This window comes from Papilio xuthus, unplaced genomic scaffold (genome assembly GCF_000836235.2).
Source record: "Papilio xuthus unplaced genomic scaffold, Pxut_1.1 DF826945.1, whole genome shotgun sequence".
NCBI classification, from domain to species: Eukaryota; Metazoa; Arthropoda; class Insecta; order Lepidoptera; family Papilionidae; genus Papilio; species Papilio xuthus.
In genome coordinates this window covers 9354372-9379537 of record NW_013531704.1, presented here as the reverse complement: position 1 = coordinate 9379537, position 25166 = coordinate 9354372, and the positions used below count along the sequence as shown (strand labels likewise).

General features: G+C 36.1%; 2 protein-coding genes across 2 annotated transcripts in view; one reads left to right on the top strand and one right to left on the bottom strand.

The window, feature by feature from the left end:
- The window catches only part of Ets (transcription factor Ets), a 22957-nt gene extending 3591 nt beyond the window's left edge, over nt 1–19366 (top strand). The window contains exon 2 of the mRNA XM_013316557.1: nt 16798–19366. Coding sequence (XP_013172011.1) covers nt 16798–17038 — 241 coding nt within the window. The 3' untranslated portion in view covers nt 17039–19366. The remainder of the gene's footprint in view (nt 1–16797) is intronic.
- LOC106121061 (cytochrome P450 9e2-like) lies at nt 18083–25166 on the bottom strand. The gene is made up of 11 exons (XM_013316552.1): nt 25025–25166; nt 23400–23602; nt 22980–23143; nt 22468–22605; nt 21903–22105; nt 21666–21801; nt 21389–21484; nt 21107–21328; nt 20904–21004; nt 20605–20773; nt 18083–20517 (listed from the first exon to the last, which is right to left on the bottom strand). The coding sequence occupies exons 2-11, from the start codon at nt 23600–23602 to the stop codon at nt 20351–20353; spliced, it is 1599 nt and encodes a 532-aa protein (XP_013172006.1). The 5' UTR covers nt 25025–25166; the 3' UTR covers nt 18083–20350.

Sequence of the window (25166 nt, the reverse complement as noted above, 5' to 3'; positions counted from 1 at the left end):
CCCGCTGCCGCGACCGCGCATTGTCTCATCAGCTCGCTCGTGCGATTTTTTATATCGCCTTAACCTTGTGCTGCCGGCCTCGTCTGATGGTTAACATACACCACTTAGCTCGCAACAACTTAAATACAGTCTTAATCCCTCACATTAAGATCCACTATTGATTATCTTCGTCTGTCGTTTTTAATTGTTTTGGGCAACGTTAAAAGTTTCTTATGAACTTTAATTTGTACCGTCGATGATGAGTTTTTAGTTTTTATTGCAAGGTGTTATGGGCGAGTTTTGAATGGTAACTTCGTTTTGATATGAATTATCGAGTGACGAGAATTGCGTTTTGTTTAAATCATTCGCAGCGACATTTTAAGCGTAACCTTTGAGCTTTTAAAATTACCTTGCGCGCAAATTATTTTTCTTATTAATTTTTAAATACCAATATATGAATATCTACGTGCTACAGCGGACTACTACGGCACTGCGTAGACAGTGTATGGGTCCACGTTAAACGCGCGTAATAATTCGCATAACAACAGGTCTGTTATTAGTTTTTGTCTGGCGGCATTAGCACTGACCTGCCTGCAGCCTGAGCCTGCGCATCTGAACCGGTTTGCGTCGCCTCAGATCCGAGAATAGATTGTGCACAAGCAATAACAACGATCTAGAATCTAGGTATAGCACACCGCCTAGGTAGTTGACGTAAACATTGCAAGCTGCAGAAACTTGATGATAATTCACCCAGTATACATATACATGAATTTTGTATCATAAAACTATTAGAATTTATTTTAATTTTGAATTAATTTGTATAGACAACTTATTACATATGTAAATGTTATAAAACAAAGTTGCTTTTCGTTACCTCTATTTAGAATGAAAGCTGAGATACAGATTTAAATACAGTTTTCACCATCATGTAAGTTATTTATTCCAGGTTAAGTTTGTGTTAGATATATCATTTTAATTTAACTTTAGTATACATGAATAAACAGCATATTTCTAAACCCTTTAAAAATCGGTTTTAATATTATTCCTTACCCAAAAAAACGTGTTTGTTATTTGGAGAATTTAATGTAGATTAAAATTAAATTTTACAGAATATGATTTTCACAAATAGTTTAGAAGATATAACGGTTGTAAACAATAAGCGGAACTGAAAAAGCAGCTCAGCAGCGGGGCAGGCGCGTCCGTGTTACAATGTTCTCACTGACATACGGGACATTAACGGGTAGTGTACTACTGATATGACAGAAAAAAACACGTATAACCTCTGCCACCCGGGCGAAGCCGGGCTGGTTCGCCAGTGTTACTCTGAATGAACACGTTAAGATATTTTTTTTATTCACAATAATATCTTGATTGCTAATAAATTAACGTAGAAATTTACGTAAATTGTGAAAATTAGCTCGAAAGTGATTATGAAGCGTATTGTTATCAGCTGTCAAACGTCTAAGGAAGACCACCTATTACATGTGTAGATAGACATGTACATATTCAAAGACAAGTTTAAATTGTATACCTTTAAATTAATTTCAAAAGGAGACGAGTACATTCTGTAGGCTGGTGTATAGTGTATTCGAAAATAAAACTTATTACAATGACGATAAAGATGTATTTCACTGCGCGCTACGTACAGCTACGTCGTTTCACGATTGGAAGACGTTTGTTGGTAAACACGAAGCGATAGAGCATTTCATGTGTAAGCAACGCGTGACCTAGAAGCCCTGAAACTAGACTATTCGTCGTCCTTGTCGCGCTCGCGTGTGACGCCTATAGCCATCCCCTTCGCGAATTTCGTCGGATACTACGCTCTTATTCATGCTCAACCTGAAAGTTGATTGAACTTTCAAAATATTTGAACTCTAACACAAACAATGGCTCTGTCTAATGTTTACAATATGTCAAAAAACAATTACATCGTAAGGATCGTATTGGATTCACTAATTCTAATTAGTCTTATTAGTTAATAGATTTATTTAAGTAATTATTTTCAAATTCAACAGTAGTAAAAAAAGTGAATACTTTTTTATTATACATATCCCGAATTCGGCAGATGAAATGCAATTTATAGTAAATATGGAGAGTAGACGTAGATGTGTAAGTCGTGGTAGTAGCGAGGCATCATTGTGCAGCCGGCACAGTGCCGTGTCGTGTTGTGTGGTGCCCTGCCCTGCCGTGTGGTGGCGAGTGCAGGGCGCGCCCCCTGCCGCCGCCCTCCCGTCTCCACTCGTATAGATTTTTTCCCATCGGGTCCCGTGCGGGGCTCCAAGGCCGCGCGCACTTCCGCCGCCTACACGTGCCAGGTGGAAAAACTGGTAGCGAAGGCCCGCCGCGCCGCGCCGGAGGTCAGAAAAACATTACACGTGGAGCCTCGCCTCGTGCCACTCGTAGTAACCAAGTGATCGCCCTCTTAATTACTTACAAACGATTTGCATGAATATTTTTTGATACGCGAACTCCGTTACAATTTTGTTTTTAATATCAGAGCGCCATGTTATTGTCATCGAAAATGTTAACAACATACATATAGGATGCCGCTTGTCGCGAGTGTTCCTGCTACACCCAATAGTATTTGATTAACTCAAATACTTTGAGGTTCGCGGATTGTATACTTTACGAAATTATATTATTGTTTTGATAAAAGTCGGCCTAAAATAATGTACATAAATATTTTACAATATGATAATGCGTACTCACAATATTTTAAAAGTAATTACAGCAATACTAGAAATTTCTTTCCTGAAAAATATAAAAACATTAGTACGAAACGCAATTCGACAAACATAAACTGTTTAAAAGTGTCGCACAAAAACCCCTTAATAATCCCTCGACAAAAGAAAAAAGAAAAGCTTCGTAAGTTGGGAAAATAAACGCGGTGGTGCGGCGCGGCGCCGTCGCCATGGCAACGCTCCCGGGAAGACGACAGTCACGTGTCGCGGGAGCTTGCTTCCGCTTTCCGCATTTTTCTTTTTTCCTCTCGCCGGGCGCGCATTTTTCCCAGAGGCGGGCTTAGGGTGGAGGCTGCAACCCCCGCGCCCGCGGCCACCCCAGCGCCCGCACGCCCTCGCAGCTCGTGTACGCGACTTAATTGCGCCTGTGAGAGTGTGGGCTCGAGAAATTAGAGCAAGGTTAGTTCGCGACAGAGATTACAAATATAAATCTTTTGTCTGGTGATAAACTCGAATGAGGGTATTAACAAGAGATTTGTAGTTAGCGTTGACTTGTATAACATGTCGAGTTTCATCCTATTACTAACTTTTCACTGTTCATCATAATCATACTATTTTTTAACTAAAATTTCATATACAAGTGTATATATAACATAGTATATTAAATTAGTTAATATACATTTTTAAACGTCGTCGTCGAGATGAGTTCAGCGATAATTTGAGATGTGTCAGCGAGACACGCGGACCAATTATTCTGGTTGTTTGTGTTGTACTTTATTATTTTATAGTTATATTAATTAGCACATCTTCCAATATAGCAGTCACACGCGGATAGTGCCATCCGGTAAATAATTAATCCATGGCTGGTTCGTTGTTATTTACATACATAGTTTGAATAATGTTGTGATCATAAACTTGTTATATTACAATTAATATTCCGTGATGGATATTTTGTACGTTTTGTAAATGATTGACGACAATATTTAATGATTTGTTTATGACTAAACGGAACGACATTTTAAATAAATAATTTATTTGATAAAGTTAAAAGAAAGATGATCTCTCTGTCCCGCCAGTCTACTCTGTGCCGGGCTTGCACCAAAGTCCCTGTAACATTTCTTTTTCGTGAAAATCTATTTATAACTAGGGCAGGCCGGCGCGGGGTCTACTTGTTTACGTACCTTATGTCGTAAGGAACAAGGTCTTCTTTTATTTACCGCGTCTTTCTTTGTGCGACCGGCTGTATATATGTACATATATATATTTTTTTCTCATAGTGGCTCTATTATATTGATTAGTAGCAGCCCCCGCTTCCGGGCTCTCCGTGGCGAGATCGCCCTTTGTGAGAATTTTCTTAAGTTTCCTTTGTTTATCCAATTCCTTTGCTTACTTTCTTACTACTCGTACATGAATACTGAGTAGATAATACAATCTTATACACTTATAGAGATTGCTTAACATCTCTACAGCCGCGTTTCTTTCATCTCAACCAGTAATGGTAAGGAAACGCATAACTACTAGGCTTCTATTGAATATTGACTAAAATAACGCGATGTTTTTCTTGCATTCATTTTCCACGCCATTTAACCGAGTTTTCAATGTTTTGGTGTATTTTATTTAAGCAGGAAAACACAAGGTGCGTTAAATAATAATAAGGCATGCTATATATTATGTGATAATCTTTCACAAAGTATTGGATACGTCGGATAAACCCAATACATGCAGACGATGACACACTAAAATACCAAGTCGGAAATACCATTCTGATTTTCAGAACGTTTAGCGCCAATGCGCGTGTGTACAACTCGTTGTTGATAAATATATTCTTTCAATAGTATGTGTAAGCGGCGCGGCATGTTAACTCTTGCTAAACAGAATAATATACCTACACAATCAGTGTAACACTGCAATGATACTTCTTCACATAGCTGTTAAATTTATATTTCATTTTGAAGCGACTAAAATAACAATGCAATCTCGTGAAATTAGTGTTATCCTGCCAGTGATTCACCCAACGACAAAGTAAGTTAATTTCCAATTATATTCCAATAAGACATATGTTATATTTGGTGAAACCTCAGTTCTGCAAATATTTGTAAATCACTTGCGCATAAGTTCGCATTGCAATCTTATAAAGTAGCACCGGTTACCTTGGCACCGCATTGCTGCGAACTGTTTGTAAAAAGTGACCACGTGACGCGCACTGACAAACTTAATATGCGTGATGAAGGAAGTCATTAAATCATTAATCGGCCTCCATTATACACAACCATCCAGTGAGAAATCAAACTTCTGTCTTGTTATTTATATGCTGGATGATTGTTTACTTTTTTTTAAGTTAAAAATAACACGATAAAGTGTCATGTAACTTCTTTATTAGGATATCTTAGGAACATGGTTGTCATTGTCTATCTATATGATCTTATTGGGACATGCTCTTTCACATATAAAATAATATAGCTAATACGAAGTAAGTCAAGTAATAAATGTTTACCTAATTGATAATAATTTTATATTGGATGTAAATAATTAACTTTGTAAGAAGTAGTTTGTCACATTGTCGACTTGTTTTTGACGTGGCATAAAGTTTTCGGCATAGTAACCTAGCACTATCGAAAGGTACTTTCAAATAGTCCTATTATTCATTATTGGCAGGTGGTGATTTAGGGTAACAAAAAAATTTTAAGACCACAAAAATTGAAACAAAAGTAAACACAGAAATAAAATAAAAATGCCGGTGGATCAGTATCGCAGTGTGATCATTTACTTGGAAGGTTTTAGTCATTGGGTTTAATTGGAACAGAACCTAAACCGGTGGGCAAGTGTCGACCGACAACAGAGAATTTGCGCGGTGGGATTCCCCGCGGCCACACACGCACACGCGCACGCCGCGTTCGTATCGCGATACACACGCGCGCACGCACACGTGCGCGACTCGCGCGTCACCAATGTCGCAGACAAACTCTACAACATAGAATTAAGTAAAATAAAAATCGCATTTTATGCTTTCAGTGGAGACGCTTCAACATTATTACTAACCTAACTTAAGAACTGTATTATTCATACGCCGTTGTATTGTCACAAGTGTGTGTAAGTTATCTGGCATCAAGTCTAAATTAATATCTAACACTGGTATCTATTAGATAATTCTGATGTCATATTTTTGTTTTATATTAGATTACGTTATTACGTTTCATTTTATTCACGTCGTCACTTACACGATATTTAATTTTTTTTATAATAACAAATTCTTTAAAATACCAAGCGACTTACGTCAGTTCCAGACGACATTAGCTTAGAATGGATAGAAGTTACGGGTGTTTATATTCAAATGATTGGCTTTAAGACATCTGACATTTACAACGTTTGCAAACATTTTTTACGTAACGCAAAGCCACACCTTAACGTTTTCAGATCTAGTTTACTATCGAGCGAGTGAGCGAGTGTTGTAATGGCTAGTTTCCGAATATATCTGCAACATATCGCGTGCGGTGACGTCAACGCATTAGTGCATGTGCTGTGTTCACACAGATGTCACGTGAGAAGAAGTTATCAAACATTACAACTACTTATTATCAGTCATGTTGATGAAATTATATTAGTAGTAGTGCGCGGTGAGTCAGGCCAATTGTATCGACAGCTGTGATTCATCTCTCTCTACTCGGATTGTTAAAATAATCTTAATGTAGTATTAACCTTACGAAGTGAAGTATATAAATATATGTCATTTAATTTAGGAATAGTAAATATTTTTATAGGAAGGAAGGAAGTGGGGACGCATGTGTAGTTAGCAAGCAGTATTAATATTATTATTGTTGCGGACATTATAACACATCTTTACTTACATCAAGATATAAATACAGTTTATCGCAATTAAACTACAGACGAGTGTGCGATAAGGACGGCATGAGGATAACGTGAAAATAAATTATACAATGAAGACATCGCACACGGCAAGCGCACCCGTATCGACAAACACACAGAGTTTAAAGTTGCGTGCGAGCAATTTGCACGATCGTAGTGTCCAGTTTTGTTGTAGGCGGTACTCAGAAAAGCGTGTGCGACTTTCCATCGATTTTCTTTTTTATTATTGGATTATTTAACTCACGCCTACCAGATTTGACTCGCTATTGACGATGAAGCAGTGGTTATGAAAGCGGCGAGGTGGGTCGTAGCGAGGTGGTCGGTGGTGAGCCGTGACCAACATTATGGCCTTTTGTGAAACTAGAAAGGCGGAGGTTAGATTTAGTGACTCTTATAAATCTTAGATATGGTGTAAAGATGCATCACTATTGGATATTATGAAACCAAAAGTGAGATGAATGTAGTTACGTCAGGCGACAAACATTAGCCAATACGTTTACTATCAAAATATGTCACACATTTTTATTGTGTTATTAATTGTTCCTTAAAATGAGATGATCTTTACAAATAACACATAATAAAATAGACAACAGTGAGATGATCACTTACATCGGAAAAGTATACATTTGTTGCTCTGTCACATTTTAGTTACAAGAAAAATACATTCTCAAAGTACTTATTCTGACTGTATTGTTTTTTTTAACAAAACTATTCTTTATTACTTTTGATATGAATAATTTTTAAAAATCAAATTCAATTTGCGTTTGTATAATATAAAAAGTGTGACATGACCTTATAGCTCGCAAAAATCAATCATGTAAGTTATGTTGATATGCCAGGCTGGGAATAGAAAAAAATGCGAAATAAATTGAATTATTTCCTGCAGACAAATATTATTATAAGAAGTATGGGGGGCGGGGTCTAATGCCGTGGCCAAGTCGCCAAGGCGGCAGGTCGCTGCAGCCTGGTGGTGGGGTGTCTGCCACTCTGACTTGCTACACCCGAGACGATCTTCTAAATAGTTGGAAAACAAAAATAACTCTAAAACTATGGACTTCGGTTCATTTTTGTTTGCAGCTTTGGCTTCGGAAAGAATCAAAAGCTGAATATATTATACGTGTGCTAAAATACTTAGTTATAATTATGCATTAATATTCATGAACATTTTTTTAAAAACATATAATTTTAATTTATACAAACGTGTTCAGACCACACGGCATGTACTACAGATAGACCCACAACAAAATGCTGATGAATTATTTTACGTAATTCAAGCGAATGCGAAATGTTTCTGACGCCACATTTTAGTACTATTTTAAATATCTAAAGGTCGTTTAAATTAAAAGATATGAATAGTTTGTCTGATGACGTCTGTATGTGTTTTTTTTAAAATATATCTGCCATAATCAAGATTTGAGAAGTGGTCGGACAGGACAGGCTGCTCTCTGACGCGGGTTCGCAACATTGTTTTGATGGATATTTGTGCACGTGCTGTCTCGCTCCCGCACGTGCGATGGAACGAGATGCCTTTTTACACGTGAACATTTTTTTGTACATACGTATAAATATAAATGACAAAATGATAACCAGAAAATAATTAAATATTTATAAATGATAGTTAGTGTAGTGTAGTGTACGTTGATATTGCTGACGTCATTATTTCAATATGTCATTAATTATACATGTTTTTATTATAACAAATGTTAAAAAACATCGGGTCAATTTATTTCTTGCAGATTTGTCGCCCCCAATTATAGTTGCTTACTTACATCAAACTTATAACATTTGCAATGGCGCCGGTGCACACCTATATATTGTATGTTTTATTACATTACTAGCTGTCGCCCGCGACTCCGTCTGCGCGGAAATTTAAAAAAAACATAATAAGTAGCCTGTGTGTTATTCCAGACTATGTTCTGTATGTCAGATTTCATCAAAATCCGTTCAGCCGTTTCGTAAATACCTTCAAACAAATATCTAACCATCCATCTAATCATCCGCATTTATTTTATTAGTAAGAAGTAAGATTTTACTACAAATAAATAATTTGTTATTCTGAAGTTAACATAATTAAATTCATAAATAGTAATAATATTAACAAAATGCATCAAAATTGAAAACTATATTTTGTTTGCACATTTTTCGTTATTATAAGTGGTATAATGACAAGTTTATATGTCGCCCTGACATTACCTTAAACAAGTTAAGTTTTAATGTTACAACTGACCTAAATCGATATTCCCTCATATATTAAATACCTCCAATGTCATCACACCTTCAGATAACCTCCTTTTTAATTTTTGGTGACAATAAAGTGCACTACAAAAGGTGAAAAAGGTTAAAAGCGATACAACTTAATCCACACAAATCTCTCCGCTATCCAAGGTTAACTTATATTTCATGAATATCAAAGTGACAATAAAATAATCTGTGTATTTAACATGACACACACACAACACACAATCAGTGTCAAGGGTCCCTCCTATTTTGGATTTGACACTTGGAGAAGTGGCACGGAGCCTCTTTGCATATAAAACTCGCTCTGACCCCAAAATAAGATTTGTTAACATTCGCCGGGCGGTTACTTGATTTTTGAGAATACGCGGACAAGTATTCATAATATATAATTATATACCTGTTTATTTTTTATATATTCGGAAAAATATTTCAAAAACAAAAACAAAATTGTTAATTTTGGATAACTAAATAAAAGTATTTAAAGTTGCAGTAACCAACAGTAACTTTTTTCCTTCTTCATCATTAGCATATCTAATATAGAGTTTGTTTCAAAGAACTTAGTACAGGAATAGCTGTAAAACGCTAAACAGCTGTAATTTACAAATTTAATTCCACATTCGTACGCATTGACGTTCACCAAGTGTTGGATGACGAGCCACTTGGCTGTGGCTCGCGGCTGATTTACTACCGAGCGAGCACGGACACGTCGTAACTGCATGAATTCGTAGCTTTTTTTATCCTCCTAGCTATAAGTGTTGCTGTGACCTGCAGCTGTATCCGCGTAACAAAACATCGCCTAATTCGCTATCCCAGTCTGTAAGATATCTCTGTTACAAATTTCATTCAGATCCGTGCAGTCGTTCTGGAATTACGTGAAGATAACTAGGTATGCATATCCAAACTTTTGCATTTAAGTTACATTCGTAAAATTAAGTAAGTGGGTGCATATCAGAATTTACTTATAAATCGAATTTCATAAAGTTTTTCCTGGGTCGAGGAAAAAACAACAAAATGTTTCCGTGAACGATGTTTTTTAAACTTCGTAGAACACGAGTTTATGTTTCTATGTACTGTGATGTAAATGCAAATTGTTTTCTATGTACATGATTCGTCACTGCACATATATGTACATAGCTCTTGCAATAGTTACCATTATTTTAAACAGCACACGACTTTGAATGTAGGTTTTATAACAATTAGGTAAGCGAAGTGTTCAGGACTTCCGAGCAGAATGTTGGTCATCCTACATTTGTTTGTTTATCTCCGCGAGCTTCTCGAAATACCTGGAAAGCATTAATTCGCACGCGCCTTGAATGCGTAAAAAACAGTTTTGGTCTCCGTACCGTCGGCTAGAATTTTCACTTTTATGCCAATGTATTTAGGGTGCAATTTTAATTGACAGACAGTCGATAGCGGTGTGCAATCGTGTGCCAATTCAGGACAACGTACAGGAAACCGGGCGTCAATGACGCGTTGTTTATTTTGGAGATAACCTTTACGTGCTCTTTTAACTTGTTGTGTATTCGATGGACTTCGTTTAACATGCCACTGGAGCAGGATATTGTATCGTCGTAATCATAATTATCATTTTGTTTCCATAAATAAAGCGCATTATACAAAAATGTACTCCTCATGTTATAACTAGATATAAGAAACGCACAAGCCGGCCATGACTTTACTAAGAAACAATACCTAAGTCATGTGGCGTCAAAACAATACGTCAATATACTGTATACATAACATTTATGTATAAAGACGATGTATTTCGTTATGAAATAGGTGATTTTCATTGCCACAATGTCTACAAGAGCAAGGGTTTTGTAGACAAACTAGATGTTAACTTTTGTATGTTGTGTTAAATGCATCATTATGATAAAACTTTACTACAGTTTTATCAACTGGAAATAACTTTCAAAAAGATATGAATTATATTTAGAAATTATACTAATGTACGCTGTGACTTTATTATCACCAGTCCACATCATCAAGATATCGTGAAGAGGTGAAAGCGACTAGATGCGAGCCAGGATGTCACTCGACAACATTCGAAAACGATATATGCATTAGTAGAAATTTGTTATTTAACAATATATTATGCTGAAGAAGTCACATCTTTACGATTAGATTTGACTTTTGTATAACTCTGGTCGTCTAAAATTCGATTCAATTTTAGAAATCTTAGATATCATAATGTTAGCAAGCTTTTTCAATAATTATATCGACTAAACGTCCCTGACAATTGTCAGGAATGCAACATTGCGTAGTCCTGGTGTAGGTCAGAGTGTGGAATCACCTTGTGTCACCTCCGGAGTCATAATGACTGATAAGAGGTTGTTATCACTGATATTTTAATGACATAACAGCTGATAACAGTTCAAAATCGTTAAAAAATGTTCACCTCACTTCCTTATTTTTGTTACGGAAGAAATTATTGTTTCTCTACGTATTTGACCTGTGACATTCATCAAGATTAAGTTACATAATTACACATGTAATGTATGTAGCCGCACGGTTCTTCCCTACTTCCAAGACATATAAATGCCCCTTCAACAGAGTTTCTGATATCTACATTTCTAGTGAAAATGTATAACATAGGCGTTTAGTATTTTATGCTTCATATAAAAGAACATTTTACTATAAGTAATGGTCTGAATATATATTTATACACGCCAATAATTAAAATATTTTTTTTTAAATTAAGACATAATAAAGCTTAGTAAAAAAGATGATACGTAAGGAATGATATGGTCTGTTTCAATATGATTGTAAAATATGTTTTACTATCTGCAGAAATAAACAAAGTGAGTTGAAATGATCATTGGTAAGCGACATTCTGCGTGCCTCTGTAAAAATTTCATAAATATATTTAGTATACAAAAATATCAGGTAAATCGAGCATTCGTGACAAACAGGTAAACATTGTTTGAGTTGCAGCTCGTGTGCTTCCGATAAAGAATTCTTAAAATTGTGCATTAGCTCGGGAACTTAGAAAAATAGAATTAAATATTAATTGGTAAAATAAATTACAATAAGACTAGTTGCAAAAAACGTCCTAATGTGGTGATATAAAAATATGAGACGAACTTACGAATAAATACATCATTTTTACTCAAAAATAAAAATGTATATCAAGTAAATTTTATTGAAATGCAGATACGAAGATAATGTGCCAACAACAGAACAATGTGTTAAAACAAACAGTTACTCAACTAAAGGTGCACTCATCAGTCCCTAAAAATGCATAACAAATATCTTGACACCGATGTCATTGATTTCGCGAGGGACGTGCAGGGGGTGTGGTGAGGGGGGCAGGGGGGCAAGGTTCGACTCAAATGCAACAGGTTTTGTATGAACTCGATGGCGAGGTGGTCATGTTGACTCACTCACAGGACAGATCACTGCTTGTTATTATATGACAGCGTAAACTATATACCATTATAAGACATGAACACTCCTGTTAAATCGACGGACAGATCGAAAACCCGTGTGTTTCCATTGCCGTGACACTTGTTCAAAAACATAATGTTTCACGTTTCTTTTGTAAAATCAGAGATAGCAGAGTTTTTGTTCAGTTGTTTAAGTATTGGACACTCTCAGAAGCACATGTTGATGCTTCTTTAAAATATCGCCGCTGTAACGTTAATGATATAGGGTTTTGAAGTAATGCTACGTTTTGTTATCGAAAAACAACCGCAAATATAGAGATGTCAACGCGAGTGAAACATTTTCTTTACACAGGGTGTTTCCGAATTTATATGATGACATTTCACTGTGATAAAGACTTTTCATCCAAACATGTAAAACTAGAGAGACCCACTTGTAGAGGTTTTTATCAAGTTATATTTGAACAGTGGGACATATTGTATTTTCGTGTTCGCAACACCGACCTGTGTACAAAATGTTCACGCTAACGACACGTACTATTGCTAACTCACGTAGTGTCTATTGTAATCTGGATTTGTTTGGAAAATTGTTTGAATACTTAGTCATACGTATAGTTTAAGATAAGAATATCCTGTTTAATTCCGTATTACTGTAAAATATTGTGACAATGTTCTGCAGTAAACATTTTGGACAATAACAAATTATCTTAAATCAGTCGTTATAATTGCTGACAGAAATAATTCAGTTATGTTCAGGAATTGCACACGGCCCATACTATACTGTATACATACATTTGTGTATCTCCATCTCAAGAAACATTTTCCTAATAGGTTATGTCAAAATTACGTAAACAAATGTATGTTAATGTATCAAATTAAGTTCTTAAAAAATATAGTGGAGCATATTGAAAAGGACGATATGTTGAATATAAAGGTGAGTGCACATTAGGTCGTTGTTAATGCAGAACACGCGTGCCCCTTGGCCCAGCTGATACGCGATAGTCGGCGAGGCAAGGCCGGCGCGGCCGCACGCGCAGCGCATCCAAATCCCCATGAATCACGGCCCACGGCCGCGGAGCAGCGCGGCAAGGTCGACGATATTATATCAAGGGTCCATACGAACATGACATCTCGCTGAACGACCTGGACTTGAGGCCAACGAGGTACCAAACAATGTGATGTCATATGTTTATACGATCTCAGTTTGTTACCTACGATGTAGGAGTAAGTAAGGGCTAGACATTATTTACTACATACTTATAGATGATTCAATGAAATATGAATTAATGAAAGCCCAAAAGAAGCTTTTATTGGTAGTGCGCGGAAATATCGATGCTCTGCTCTTATATCGTATATGAAATGATAAAACCAATTTTTTTAACTTGGACAATGTTTTATTTTCATTTATTATCATATAAATATCAAACATAACAGTCATAAAATTAACAAATATTAAAATAACGGTATTAAAACTTTCAAATTTTAAATTTATAAAGTAACTGTATTGAATTGAATTATTGACATTATATTGAATGTGTTTTAGATTAAATTAAATATTCTATAATGATATGACACAAGGCTTGTGTTTATTGTTGTAATGACGTGCATGCATTATGCATGTGCGGCAAGCAGCGAGCAGCGAGCGGCGAGCGGCGAGCAGCGACCTCTGGCGGTCGTTACTACGGGATAATAAAGGACGTCGCGAGGTGTCACTCTGTAAGCTAAAGAGCTTCGGTGTATGGAACACTCTGTGTCCGCGCTTTGTCACAGGTGTCAAAGGAAATAATGATGTACAAAATTAATACGGAAAGAATCAATTTTTATGTTAATAGATACACATATATGATGAAAGTTATTATAATATATTGTAAATATTTGCGGGGTATTTGTGAGATGGTACGCGACACTAGCCAGCAAGTGATGCGAATAGATTTTAAAGTGGAAACCGGTGTAGTTATAAATTGTATTTTAGTGTTGCCAGCGATGTGCAGATAACGGTCAGGACTGTAATGGCCTCCGTGAATACTGGCCTAAGGTCTTTGTACACAAAAGATGTCATCGATCGGCTACTGACTTTCTTTGTTCTCTGTGGTTTTACTACAATTTATACATACATACATATATGTATGTATGATACTTGCAACAACGTTTTATTATCATCTTCATTAAGTTCTGATCAACACTTTTAAGACTTCAAGTGAAATTTATCATGTATCTGTGAAAATATTATACGTCACATGAAACCGTTTTGATTCAATGTTATAAAGTAGGCAATAATACATGTTATTTTGCATTGTCTTACTAATTACTAATTAATATAAGTGATAATGGAATACATTTAGGTGGTTCGTCATATACTTTAATTTTGCAGAACATTTTCTTACTCAAAATTCCAAGCAGAACAAAATTACATAGTTAATACAATTTGTATACTTTTATTTGTGAACTTTACTGTTTATCAAAATGTATACTTGTGTAAGTATTTATCCGATGTAATTAATTTATAAATTGTGTAATTGTCGAGACAAATATAGCATCGGCCGTGGCCGTGGTCCCGCAATTAGCAACATTTTATTCTTATTGTCTCATTACTTGCCATTTTACTTGGCGCTATTTATTTGCGTGCAATTGTAACATTGGACTGCAATGAAAACTATCAATTCTTGTAATAAGATCATCTGCTAAATATTTATTTATAATCCGGTTTGCCATGATTACAATTCATCGTTTATTTCATCATCTCGATCTAATTACACATGTGTACACACTCTGATTACTGTAATACACATCTGGAGTGTATAATTTTTACACATATTTGGAACCCATTGTATGACATTTTAAGCAATTTAATTCATTTTTCGCTTGTTATAAACTTTTCATCCCCGAATTAGTTACACAAATATTTCATGAGTACGTGCGTATGTCGCTATGTGTGCGCTCTGCAGCCGCGGCCAACAGTCTTAACATGTTCATAAAACTTTTACGATCGCTGTTCAATCTTTAAACGCTATATTTATTTAACTATTAATTCTCAAGTACGTGTTCTCGATTATAAACTAATAAGTGTCGTAAATATACTTGAATTATAGATTATAAAGAAAATGTTTATATCGATAGAAGTTTTTCTTGAAAATCTAACTTGAAATTAATAGACGTATTGTCTATTCTATCATGATATTAGGTAATGTTAGTTCCTAAAATGTATGTGTGTGTAATGTTCGTAACATTTTATATTTTGTAATTATTCCACGACAGGAAATATTCAGTTCGGATTCTCTGTATTTTTTAAACGCTTATCCATTTGAAAAATGTGGAAAGCACAGCTCGTAAGAAGATTTCCCGTCTCGTCCAGTTCGATACCTTCCATATTTTATCAATAATGGTTCTTTTAATAAACAAAAATCTTGGCCTACTTAATGTATTACTCAGTATGCATATATTGAGCAGATTATTGTGAATCTGGTTGAGAATGAGTTGTCTGGGCTCGCCCCCACCGCACCGCACCGCCACCGCGCCGCTGCGTTGCTAACAAGTGCGCCTTGACTCCGACACAATTATCTGGACATTTTGCATCAGAACTTGACACGATTATTGAATACCAGTTACCATTACGTTTGCGTCGCGCATCTATATAAGTACTCTATCTGAGAATTTATTTAATGACGGGTAAATTATATGAAGGAATATATTATTAGTTGTTCCAAGATTTGCGCTAAGCGTTGCTGCCGACCCCTCCTTGTTGCGTTTTATTTGATATATATAACAATAGAAGTAGAATATTTAAAGTCTATTTAATTAATTAACTAATATTTAACAAATTACGGAGTAAACAAGTATGTAGGTATGTAGGATGTATAGTTATGGATGTATTTACGATTAAACTATTATTTCAGCTTTGTAGATGAGTTGTGATATATGAAAAAGTGTAAAGTAGCCGGAGATAAACATATTTAATTTAAGGTAATGAATGATAATAAAGTGTTACTTGTTATTGTTACAATAATGTCTTTTGCATTGACATCAGTAAGGACTCTATCGGTCAGGACAACCTCGATTGCGTCGAACCTTGAATGCGAAATAAAACGCAAAAGAAATTGTTTCTGTAATCAGTTGAAAATTGAGCAATAACTGTCCGTGTAGATAGAGTCTATAAATATGTTAGATTACCTGGCACTGGACAGTGGCACTGGCACTGGCACTGGCATTGCAGCGACACCGACATTGTCTGTGTTATCGAGGTTGACTGCCAGCGGGTTGTTACTTGATAGTAAAGTACGAGTGCATTGATTGCCGTGTCGTGCCGTGTCGTCGTGCCGTGTCGTGTCATGTTTTGTAATGTATGGCTTTGTGTTCACTTGCTTCTTGTCTATGATTTCTTTATAATTATATCTCACTTATTAGTACATATTTATCAATAAATATGAATATCCAAATCATAAAAACCAAGAAAACCTACAGTAATATGTAACTAATATTATAAATGCTAATGTTTAGATGCATGGATAGTTCGATGTTTGTTACATGTTTCAACGGACCTCATTGAAATTTGGTATAGATGTACAATACAGTCTGGAAGAACATAAAGGCTATTTAATATTATTATAAAAGGTATAAAAACATATATATTAAATACGTAATTTTTTTGTCCATAGGTTCGTGAAGCCGGACGAGGTGGCCAAGCTGTGGGGCACAATGAAACAGAACGACAACATGACGTTCGAGAAGTTCAGCCGCGCCATGCGCTACCACTACCGACAGGCGGTGCTCGTATCCGTGCCCACCGCGAGACTCGTCTACCAGTTCGGTCACAAGGGGCCCGACTTCAACACGGACAACCCCAACTTCATCAAAGTCAAGTCGGAGTTCGACGTCCACGATATCTCACATCATTAGTCTGTGTTGTGAATTTTAGCTTAAATAAAATGTCTGATGATGCTCAGTGGGAACGAAGGTGAAGCTGATGATGTAGGAGTGTCTCTGAGGAGATGCGTGGAGTGACAAGTATTGTTATAGCTCAATTACCTAGCAACGATGTTTTCAATTTAAACATGTGCATGTATTGCATATTGATGGACGTATGTAGATGTATCGCTCAAGTAATTGGGTATTGGATTGCAGTAAGGCTATATGTATGGAAATGTTTAAGGATTCGATGTTGTATGTTGACAAACTCGACGTGCGGTTCGCTGGGGTTGCATTGGTTGTGTGCGGGGAGGAGGGGGAGGGTCAATTATCCGCCGAAGTGTCCATATTATTTTTTTAAATGATTTTTATTGTATTTATCCGATGGCTTTATGAAGTCGCGTCGTCGAGGTGTTTCGAACTTTTAAAGGTTGTTTAGATCTTACAAATTTTGATATAATATTTTTGATGTTTCATTGTTGTTACCATTAGTGATAAGTGTCGTATCGTATGAGTACATACGCGTCGGGACGTGTGCTCGAATAAACTTACACATTCCGGTAGAGGTTAAGTAATCCCTAGGCTAGGCTAGGCTAGGCTAGGTTAGCTCCAGTTGCCATAATTATTGTTCGTTTATAATTTATATTGTACTTAATTTGGAATTTATGTTTATAATTTCCATGAAAGTTGTGTGATTGATATATGATCATGATACATAATATACTATTATATATTTTTATATAGTTATAAATGAAATACTTTGTCACAGTTAAATTAATTGTTAGTTGTAAGATGTAATGTTATGTGAAGTTATTGTTTGGCGCGATGTGCAATAAGTTAAATGACATGAGAAAAGATCTGCAGGCCAAAGATTATGTTGTACAAGTCGGTTCACGTTAAAGTAAATTATGTTTGCGACAATCTTATTGTACCGAGTAAGTTTAGAATTAAGTTTATGACTCTCAGGCATTTGCTGTGATCTAAAATAGTACATAAACCATTTTTATTGAATTATTCTTCGTATTTGTGCTTTTTTTTAAATTCATCGGGTGCAAGATGACGCAGGTGGATAGTGTTCCATATACCTACATAAATATAAAACATTAGAACACACACACACACACACACAGATGAAATCAATGTTTACAAGCTGTGCTATAATTTGCTATAAAATGACGTATAGTTATTAGTTCAAATTTATTTCAGTACACGAAAGTATGACGATAGTTAGGTCCCGCTCCAAAAAAGTCAATTGTATACAGGATTTGAAAAAAAAACACAAACAGTACAAATTCTGTGTCTTATAAATAATGTTATATGTTCAATGTAAGACTCACGCTGCACGCCATGTGCTAAACGTGTTTTGATAAAGTTTTATATACCATTGCTATATACAGGCAAATCAAAATGTTTAATATCTAGTCCAAATAACGATAATATCACAAAAATATATTTATTATTTATACACGGCTTTATTTTGGACTTAATGATTGTTTCAAATAAATAAAATACAAAAAAAATAATAATAATAGAGTTAATACGCTTTTACAGTAATTCGAAGAACACGTAGAGCGGTGTGATGCATAAAATGTGAAATCATTGTATACAAAGGTTTAGCCACACACAGTACGTCACAGGGATGCGATGTGCAACACAATTGTGTTCATATAAAAGCCCAGTTTATTCACCCAGTGACACAACTTACCGTGATTCATGACTTTCCAACTACACCGTATCGTGTGCTGACTACGAGCTGCCACTGACTGACTGACTGACAAACATTCATCTATTGTTTTATTTCCAAACTACGAGAATGAGCGCTCGGACTTAGCCCATGAATTACATGTATGTATTTGTAAAACAAAACGTAACTGATATACGTAAAACTAAGGCATGATGTAAAATTAACATTTATGGAGTGGTTAATGGAGAAATTCATTAAACTTGTTAATTAAATAAGAGTTCTGCTACAAAGAGATTATTGTAGATCCATTTTTGAAAGTTGTGTTAATCATAGAAAAGATATGTTGCATAATATATTTACATTTTATTTGTTCTACAATTTTACAATATTCTTTTAAAGATATTATAGATAATATTAATATGTAAGTTCACGTAAAGTCTGTTTCGTTTCCAGTATATTATATTTGTTTAGTTTAGTTTATTTGTTTACTTTTAGTCCTGGATATGTCCTGGTGTTATAGTTGTTTGTGCATAGTGTAAGTGAGCCAGACGCCGACCAATGTGCAATCGAACAGAGTTTTATGTTTACTGATTGTTTCATGTTGTTGATGACGAATACACGAATTATGAATGTCACATTTTGTTTATTTTTATCCCAAACTCTCAAAATACTTCATTAGCCTTTCACCTCCACTGCAGTGAAATGCGCCAAGCGAGCGGCAAACAACTTTTTATTTGTATTATACCTGTTTCTCAAATTAAATAATATTAGGTTCTCTAATTTTACTTTTTGATAACAATAAATAAGAATATTTCCTTCTCTGTCCGAACTTTCAAGTTCACTTTCACAACTTGTTACAACTGCGCTTTTCTGAAAAAACACTGAGCATCATAAATAATATCCATAATTTCCCCGACGAAGTAGTCGCGAGCAACGCAGCAATAGAACATGCTACTTCTATCACGTAAATGCAGTAATTTTATTCAGTCATCTTAAGCATTTTATTACCATAAGAAAAATGGCACAATAATTGCCGCCAAGCCTGTACAAATGCAAGATAAACAAACTTGAATATGTTTCACTATAGACTTTAGCAAGGCTTTCCAATTTTGGAACATCGTTCTATCATCAATTTATTCATCTTATTATACAATTTTCGCAAAATATCTGGATCACTTCAAAATGGAACATAAAATCCTAAAGCTTTAAGCACTACTGCCATCTTCATTCACGTTTATACACTAAACCACTGGTTATTCGAAATATTCTAATTACAGCGACATCTAGTAACAAGCAGTACAATAAAGTTGATTTGTTTGAACAACAGATGTCAGTAAGGTGAAAGAAAGAAAAATGCATAAAAGCGACATCTAGTAACAAGTAAATCAATAAAGTAGATGCTTTTGGGCAGGAGATGTCAGTAAGGTAAAAAATTCTAGAAAGTGACATCTATTTTGGAAATTGTAAATACTTCTGCAACTTTTTTACATGTTCTGCACTAGATATTTGTTTATTATAATTTATTTTAGTTATATATTTCACAAAATTTTTATTACGAAATAAAATGTACACAAATCTTTGTTTAATCTCTCGTATCGATCCCTCAATGAATCTCTTCTTTACTCCCTGAGTGTGAACCTTAGCCAGTGTCCGCCTTTCATCCTGATGTTGAACGTATCCGGTGAAAGTTTGGCCGGAATGCAGGTCTTCTCGCACGGAGAAACCTGCACTTGCAGCAACAGTTGGTACAGCAAAACCTTAACCTCGCAAAGCGCGAACCGGGAACCTGGAGAATACAATTTATATAGTGACAAGCTAGGGCATGTCTTAATACATATAATCTGTAGGAATCGAATGAAGGAAGAATACTAACCGATGCAGTTCCTGGGGCCGAGGCCGAAGGGCATGTACGTGAACGGCTTGATGAGGTGCCTGCGCTCATCAGAGAAGCGCTCCGGGTCGAATTGTAAAGGCCGCGCGTGGTAGGCGGGGTCGCGGTGGATAGACCACGCGGGAATCATGATCGACTCGCCCTTGCGCACCTTAAACATGTTGTCCACTATGTAAATGTTGGATTCACCTAAACATGTCAATTAGAGGTTTTAAAAAATAATAAAAAGCATAACAAAAATGACTATCGACCCATGCTATATTTTCATGACAAAAACTTACTACGTAGTCATGAGTACATTCTTTATTTGCTTTTCCTAAGCTGTAATCTTTGACACAAAGTCTGTCCAATGCTAAGGCGGGTGGCCACAGTCTAAGCACCTCTGAAATAAACAAACATACAGTCTCAAGATCAAAAATATAAGTTACTTTTTCGTTCCCCCAAATTACTTTAAGAAGCGTTTTGTATTGATTACATAACTTACCAGACACGACCATGTCCAGATAGGGCATGTTTTGTATGGAGGTGTAGTCGATCGCGCCCTTGTTCCTGTCATCGTACTCGCGGATCTCCCGATGCAGGCGCTCCTGGACGTCGGGGTGCAACGCCATCTCGTACAGCGCGAACGACATCGCCGCGGAGATTGCCTCGAAGCCCGCGATGAAGAACACCACAGCCTGCGCCACTAGGTCTGTGTCCGACCACACTGCAACAAGATACAGTGGTTTATTCATGTTTATATTTGTTAGAAATAACAAGAACTTACCTCGATCTATATTCTTCTTGCCAACAGAAGACTCCTCGACCGTAGCGAAGCCTGCATCTGCGTCAGCGGCGGATTTTTCTTCGTGTGTCAAACGACCTATACAATACAAATTCATAGTGTTGTATTTCGAATTGAATTAAGTTAGTTTCGCAATTAAAAAAACTTGTTGACATTATTCGCAGGCGATTCACAAATTTCTTACGAAAGTTTCGCAACTAAAAGAATACATGGCGTTGTTTAGAAATCGGAACGATTTTTAACACTTGTGGTTCGTTACCTTTCTTGGCCTCCATCAGCAGGTGTATCATGTCAGGCCTGACGATCTGTTTGGCCTCGCGGTCGCTCATCGTACCCAGCACTAGATTTAGGAAGAAGTTCTTTATCGCCGGTGTGAACAGGCTCACGCGAAGAACCTGAACAAATGAAATATATTTGTCTTTTTGATAGTGATGTTGAACTGGTTGATGTTTATTGTATCCATAGAAGTCAAGTAGTTATAAATTGTATGATTAACCTTTGAAACATTAGGCCAAGAAATGAGCAACAGAAACTTGAGCAACTGATTGAAGTCGAAAGTGGAAGCGACTTTGCCCATTTTGTAGAACTCGTTGTCTCTGTTCGTGTGCGAGTCCACCTTAAGGCCGAAGGCACAGGAAGCGATGACGTCATTTGCGTATCTAGTCGTCAAGTCCTTACAGTCGACGTCGATAGAATTATCTAAAATAATATTAAATTACCTTTTTACCTGCCAAGATAGACTTGGTCCGCGTTCGCATCGGTGCTTTTTTACGCCGCGTTAAAATGATAGCACAAATGAATTTTCCATGGATCTGTTAATTCGGCAACGCGTTTAAAACGCGACGCTTTTTTGTCACACAATGTTGCATTTTAAGGACTGAGCGAGGGAAAATTTTTTTAATAAAGCGTAAATCTCTCGTGAGTCGCCAACGTAGAATTTTAATGTAACGTAAAAAAGCGTCTGTGCGAATGCGCTCTAAAATATAAAATATACTCTCTATATTTGTAGAATTTCGTCGAATAAAGAATTATCTGTTTCTTTAACAATAGGTTAAACTTGCTTTTTGAGTTTTTCATGTTTATTCTCAATGATTCCATCATCTTCTCGCCGACTTCCACCATGAAGGGCACCATGAGTCGCATCTTGGAGCTGGTGAATGCGGGGCTTAGGGTAGAGCGCATGTCTTTCCATTCCTGACCTGTTTACACAAATCAATTACTACGCACATATTAACTCTAAGCTTATTTCGTATGTACGCTTTGTCTCACGGCTAAGTGTAATGCGCAATTACTTTATAATAGTTTCCTTGAGTCACTTATGCAACTTGAGATCTATGAATATGTTTATCTTCTATACATCGACAAATTATAACAACTATATAATTAAATTGTTATCTTAAATTATTGTCAACTGTTATTTATTCCATGTAGTACTTCCTGCCGTTCATTAGGGTTCCCCTTAGCGTAGATTTACTATGAGAAATCTACACGGCTGTGAGTGTAAGTGGAATAATATGAAGCGAAGTTAAAAATGTAATCTTTTCATCAGTACAAAATCTTTCATTCACGTTACCTTTCAAAGCGAACAGATTCCGTCCAAAGAACGGGTCGAGTTGCTCGTCGACGAAGGCACGGTGGTCGAGAAAGTGTTCGAAGTCACGCACCGCGATCTTCTTTATCAGCTCTATGTCTTTGATCATCACCATTGGGTTCAGGAACTCGTATCTGCCCACAAACCTGGAAACAACAAATATGAAACAAACGGTCACCATTTGTTCTTATGTCTAATCTTACAGTTTCTATAGAAATTGGTAGTTTGTGTCCAGCTTTGTTAAAACAACGATATTATGACGGTCACAGGATATTATTATCACAAACAAAGTAACTAATAAAACCCAGACCATTGTCAAAAAAAATACAGTTTTCTTACAGAATTCTGCACCAAACTACATAAGACAAGTCAAGTGGTGGCTTATTCAAGATAAAAAACTACCTATCATCAGGGAAGGCTTCGTAGAGCTTTTCAATACTGTCTGAGAAGTGCTCCTGTCGCATGGTGATCCTCGCCATGTTGCCGAAGGGTGGCAGGGGGCGCAGCGAGCGCACGCCGTACCGGCTGAACCGCGAGTACACTTGACGGAAGTACAACCATGTCGCGCACCCCGCGGCCACCACCCACACCAATAGAAGCAGCATCTGTCGAAATAAGCACAAGAGGGCGTCAGAGGTGCAGGAGTTCCGTACACGACTTGTACATACGTTCTAAGATCGAAAGCAAACTGCACATATCTACGGAGAAATTCAAACATATATGTAAAGCAAAATAAACCGTACTCGGTTACCACCCTTAACGTAAGTCACCCTAACTTTAAAAGTTAATTGTAATAATAAAAACATAAACAATAGATAGGAATGTAGGTCTTCAACCCCCAGATTAAAAGCAAGCACAAAGACGCTTATCAAAAATATGACAAGTCGTTTTTGTTGTAAACAAATTGCATCGTCACTTCGCTAATAATACGACGCCTGAAATTGATAAGCTATCTCAAAGTAGTAAAGAGTAGATATGATTAGGAGTACTTTAAGTAAATATTGACGACTAATTAAGAGATAAAATAAGAAGTGGACGCAATGTCAGCTTCGTAAAAGACATGTTCTTTGCAAGACGAAATGCTTTAGCTAACAAAGTAAATGGTTTGAAAACGCGCCCCAGTTATAGTATCACAGTTTATTTTAGATCTTTCTTGGCACTAGACCAAATCAAGTGTGTCATGCGAACCAATACCTTGAAAAATATAACTAAGTACTTCAATTTGTTGATGTACAACTTGTTTGGTTAGCTATCAGTCTTCCGTTACTATATATTTTTAGAAAATCAAAAATAATGGAAAATGTAAATTATCTGCTTAGTAAAAATTTATCCTTTAAATACTAAATCAAGTCTAAATAAAGTTGTTGCGACTTGTCGTAGTTATGAAGTCAAGTTTTTTAGAGCTAGAGGTCAGACTATATTTAATTATTAGTTATGGCGTATTGTCAGCATGTTTATACATCTACTGCGCGGTTCATTGCAACAACATGCAATTACAGCCGTAGACAATTTTATTTATTTATTATAATAAACAAGTTTTTATATCTTACTAATATTTTACATGTTTGGATGTATGCAACCAGAACCGTTGCATTGAACTCGCTGAAATTTGGCATAGATGTAGAACATAGTCTGGAAGAACACATTATGTTTTTTATAATTACGCGCGACAAATAATATTTACGGTTATAGAAAAAACATATTTATGTATTTTAAAAGCGATATTGTCAACCATATTTGAAAAAAAAATTGGTTACGATTTTTAAATATGATGAGTTTAATAGACATTTTTGCTTTTTTAAATGGTAAAAATTTCACACAAGCGGCATAAAGATATGCACTGTCCATGGTGACTTTGCTGTAGCTGAAATAAATTTGCTGAAGTGGTTTCGCCCTCGGATTAAGACCATTTTCAATAATTTCAAAAATCACCAAACTTGGAATAAGTTGAACTCTGTGTGTTTCGGCACGAACTTATCTGTCAAGCCGATTATATATTCAAACTATAAACAATACAAACTTGTTACCTCAACAAGATGCAAACATTCACTATATTTTATGAGAAACAAAAGATTATTTTTCCTGCTTTGTATAATCACTTTTATAACTTCACTATTGTTTAAAGTAAGTCCAGTCCTTACGTAGCAAATGCATCGCCAGCGAAGGACC

Coding starts and splice junctions, on each gene's coding strand:
- LOC106121061 (XM_013316552.1), bottom strand. CDS start 23,602: ATGCTGCTTCTATTGGTGTGGGTGGTGGCCGCGGGGTGCGCGACATGG. Junction 21,485..21,665: donor GCTGATGGAGGCCAAGAAAG/GTAACGAACCAC, acceptor TGTATTGTATAG/GTCGTTTGACACACGAAGAA. Junction 20,774..20,903: donor AATGTACTCATGACTACGTA/GTAAGTTTTTGT, acceptor AACATGTTTAAG/GTGCGCAAGGGCGAGTCGAT.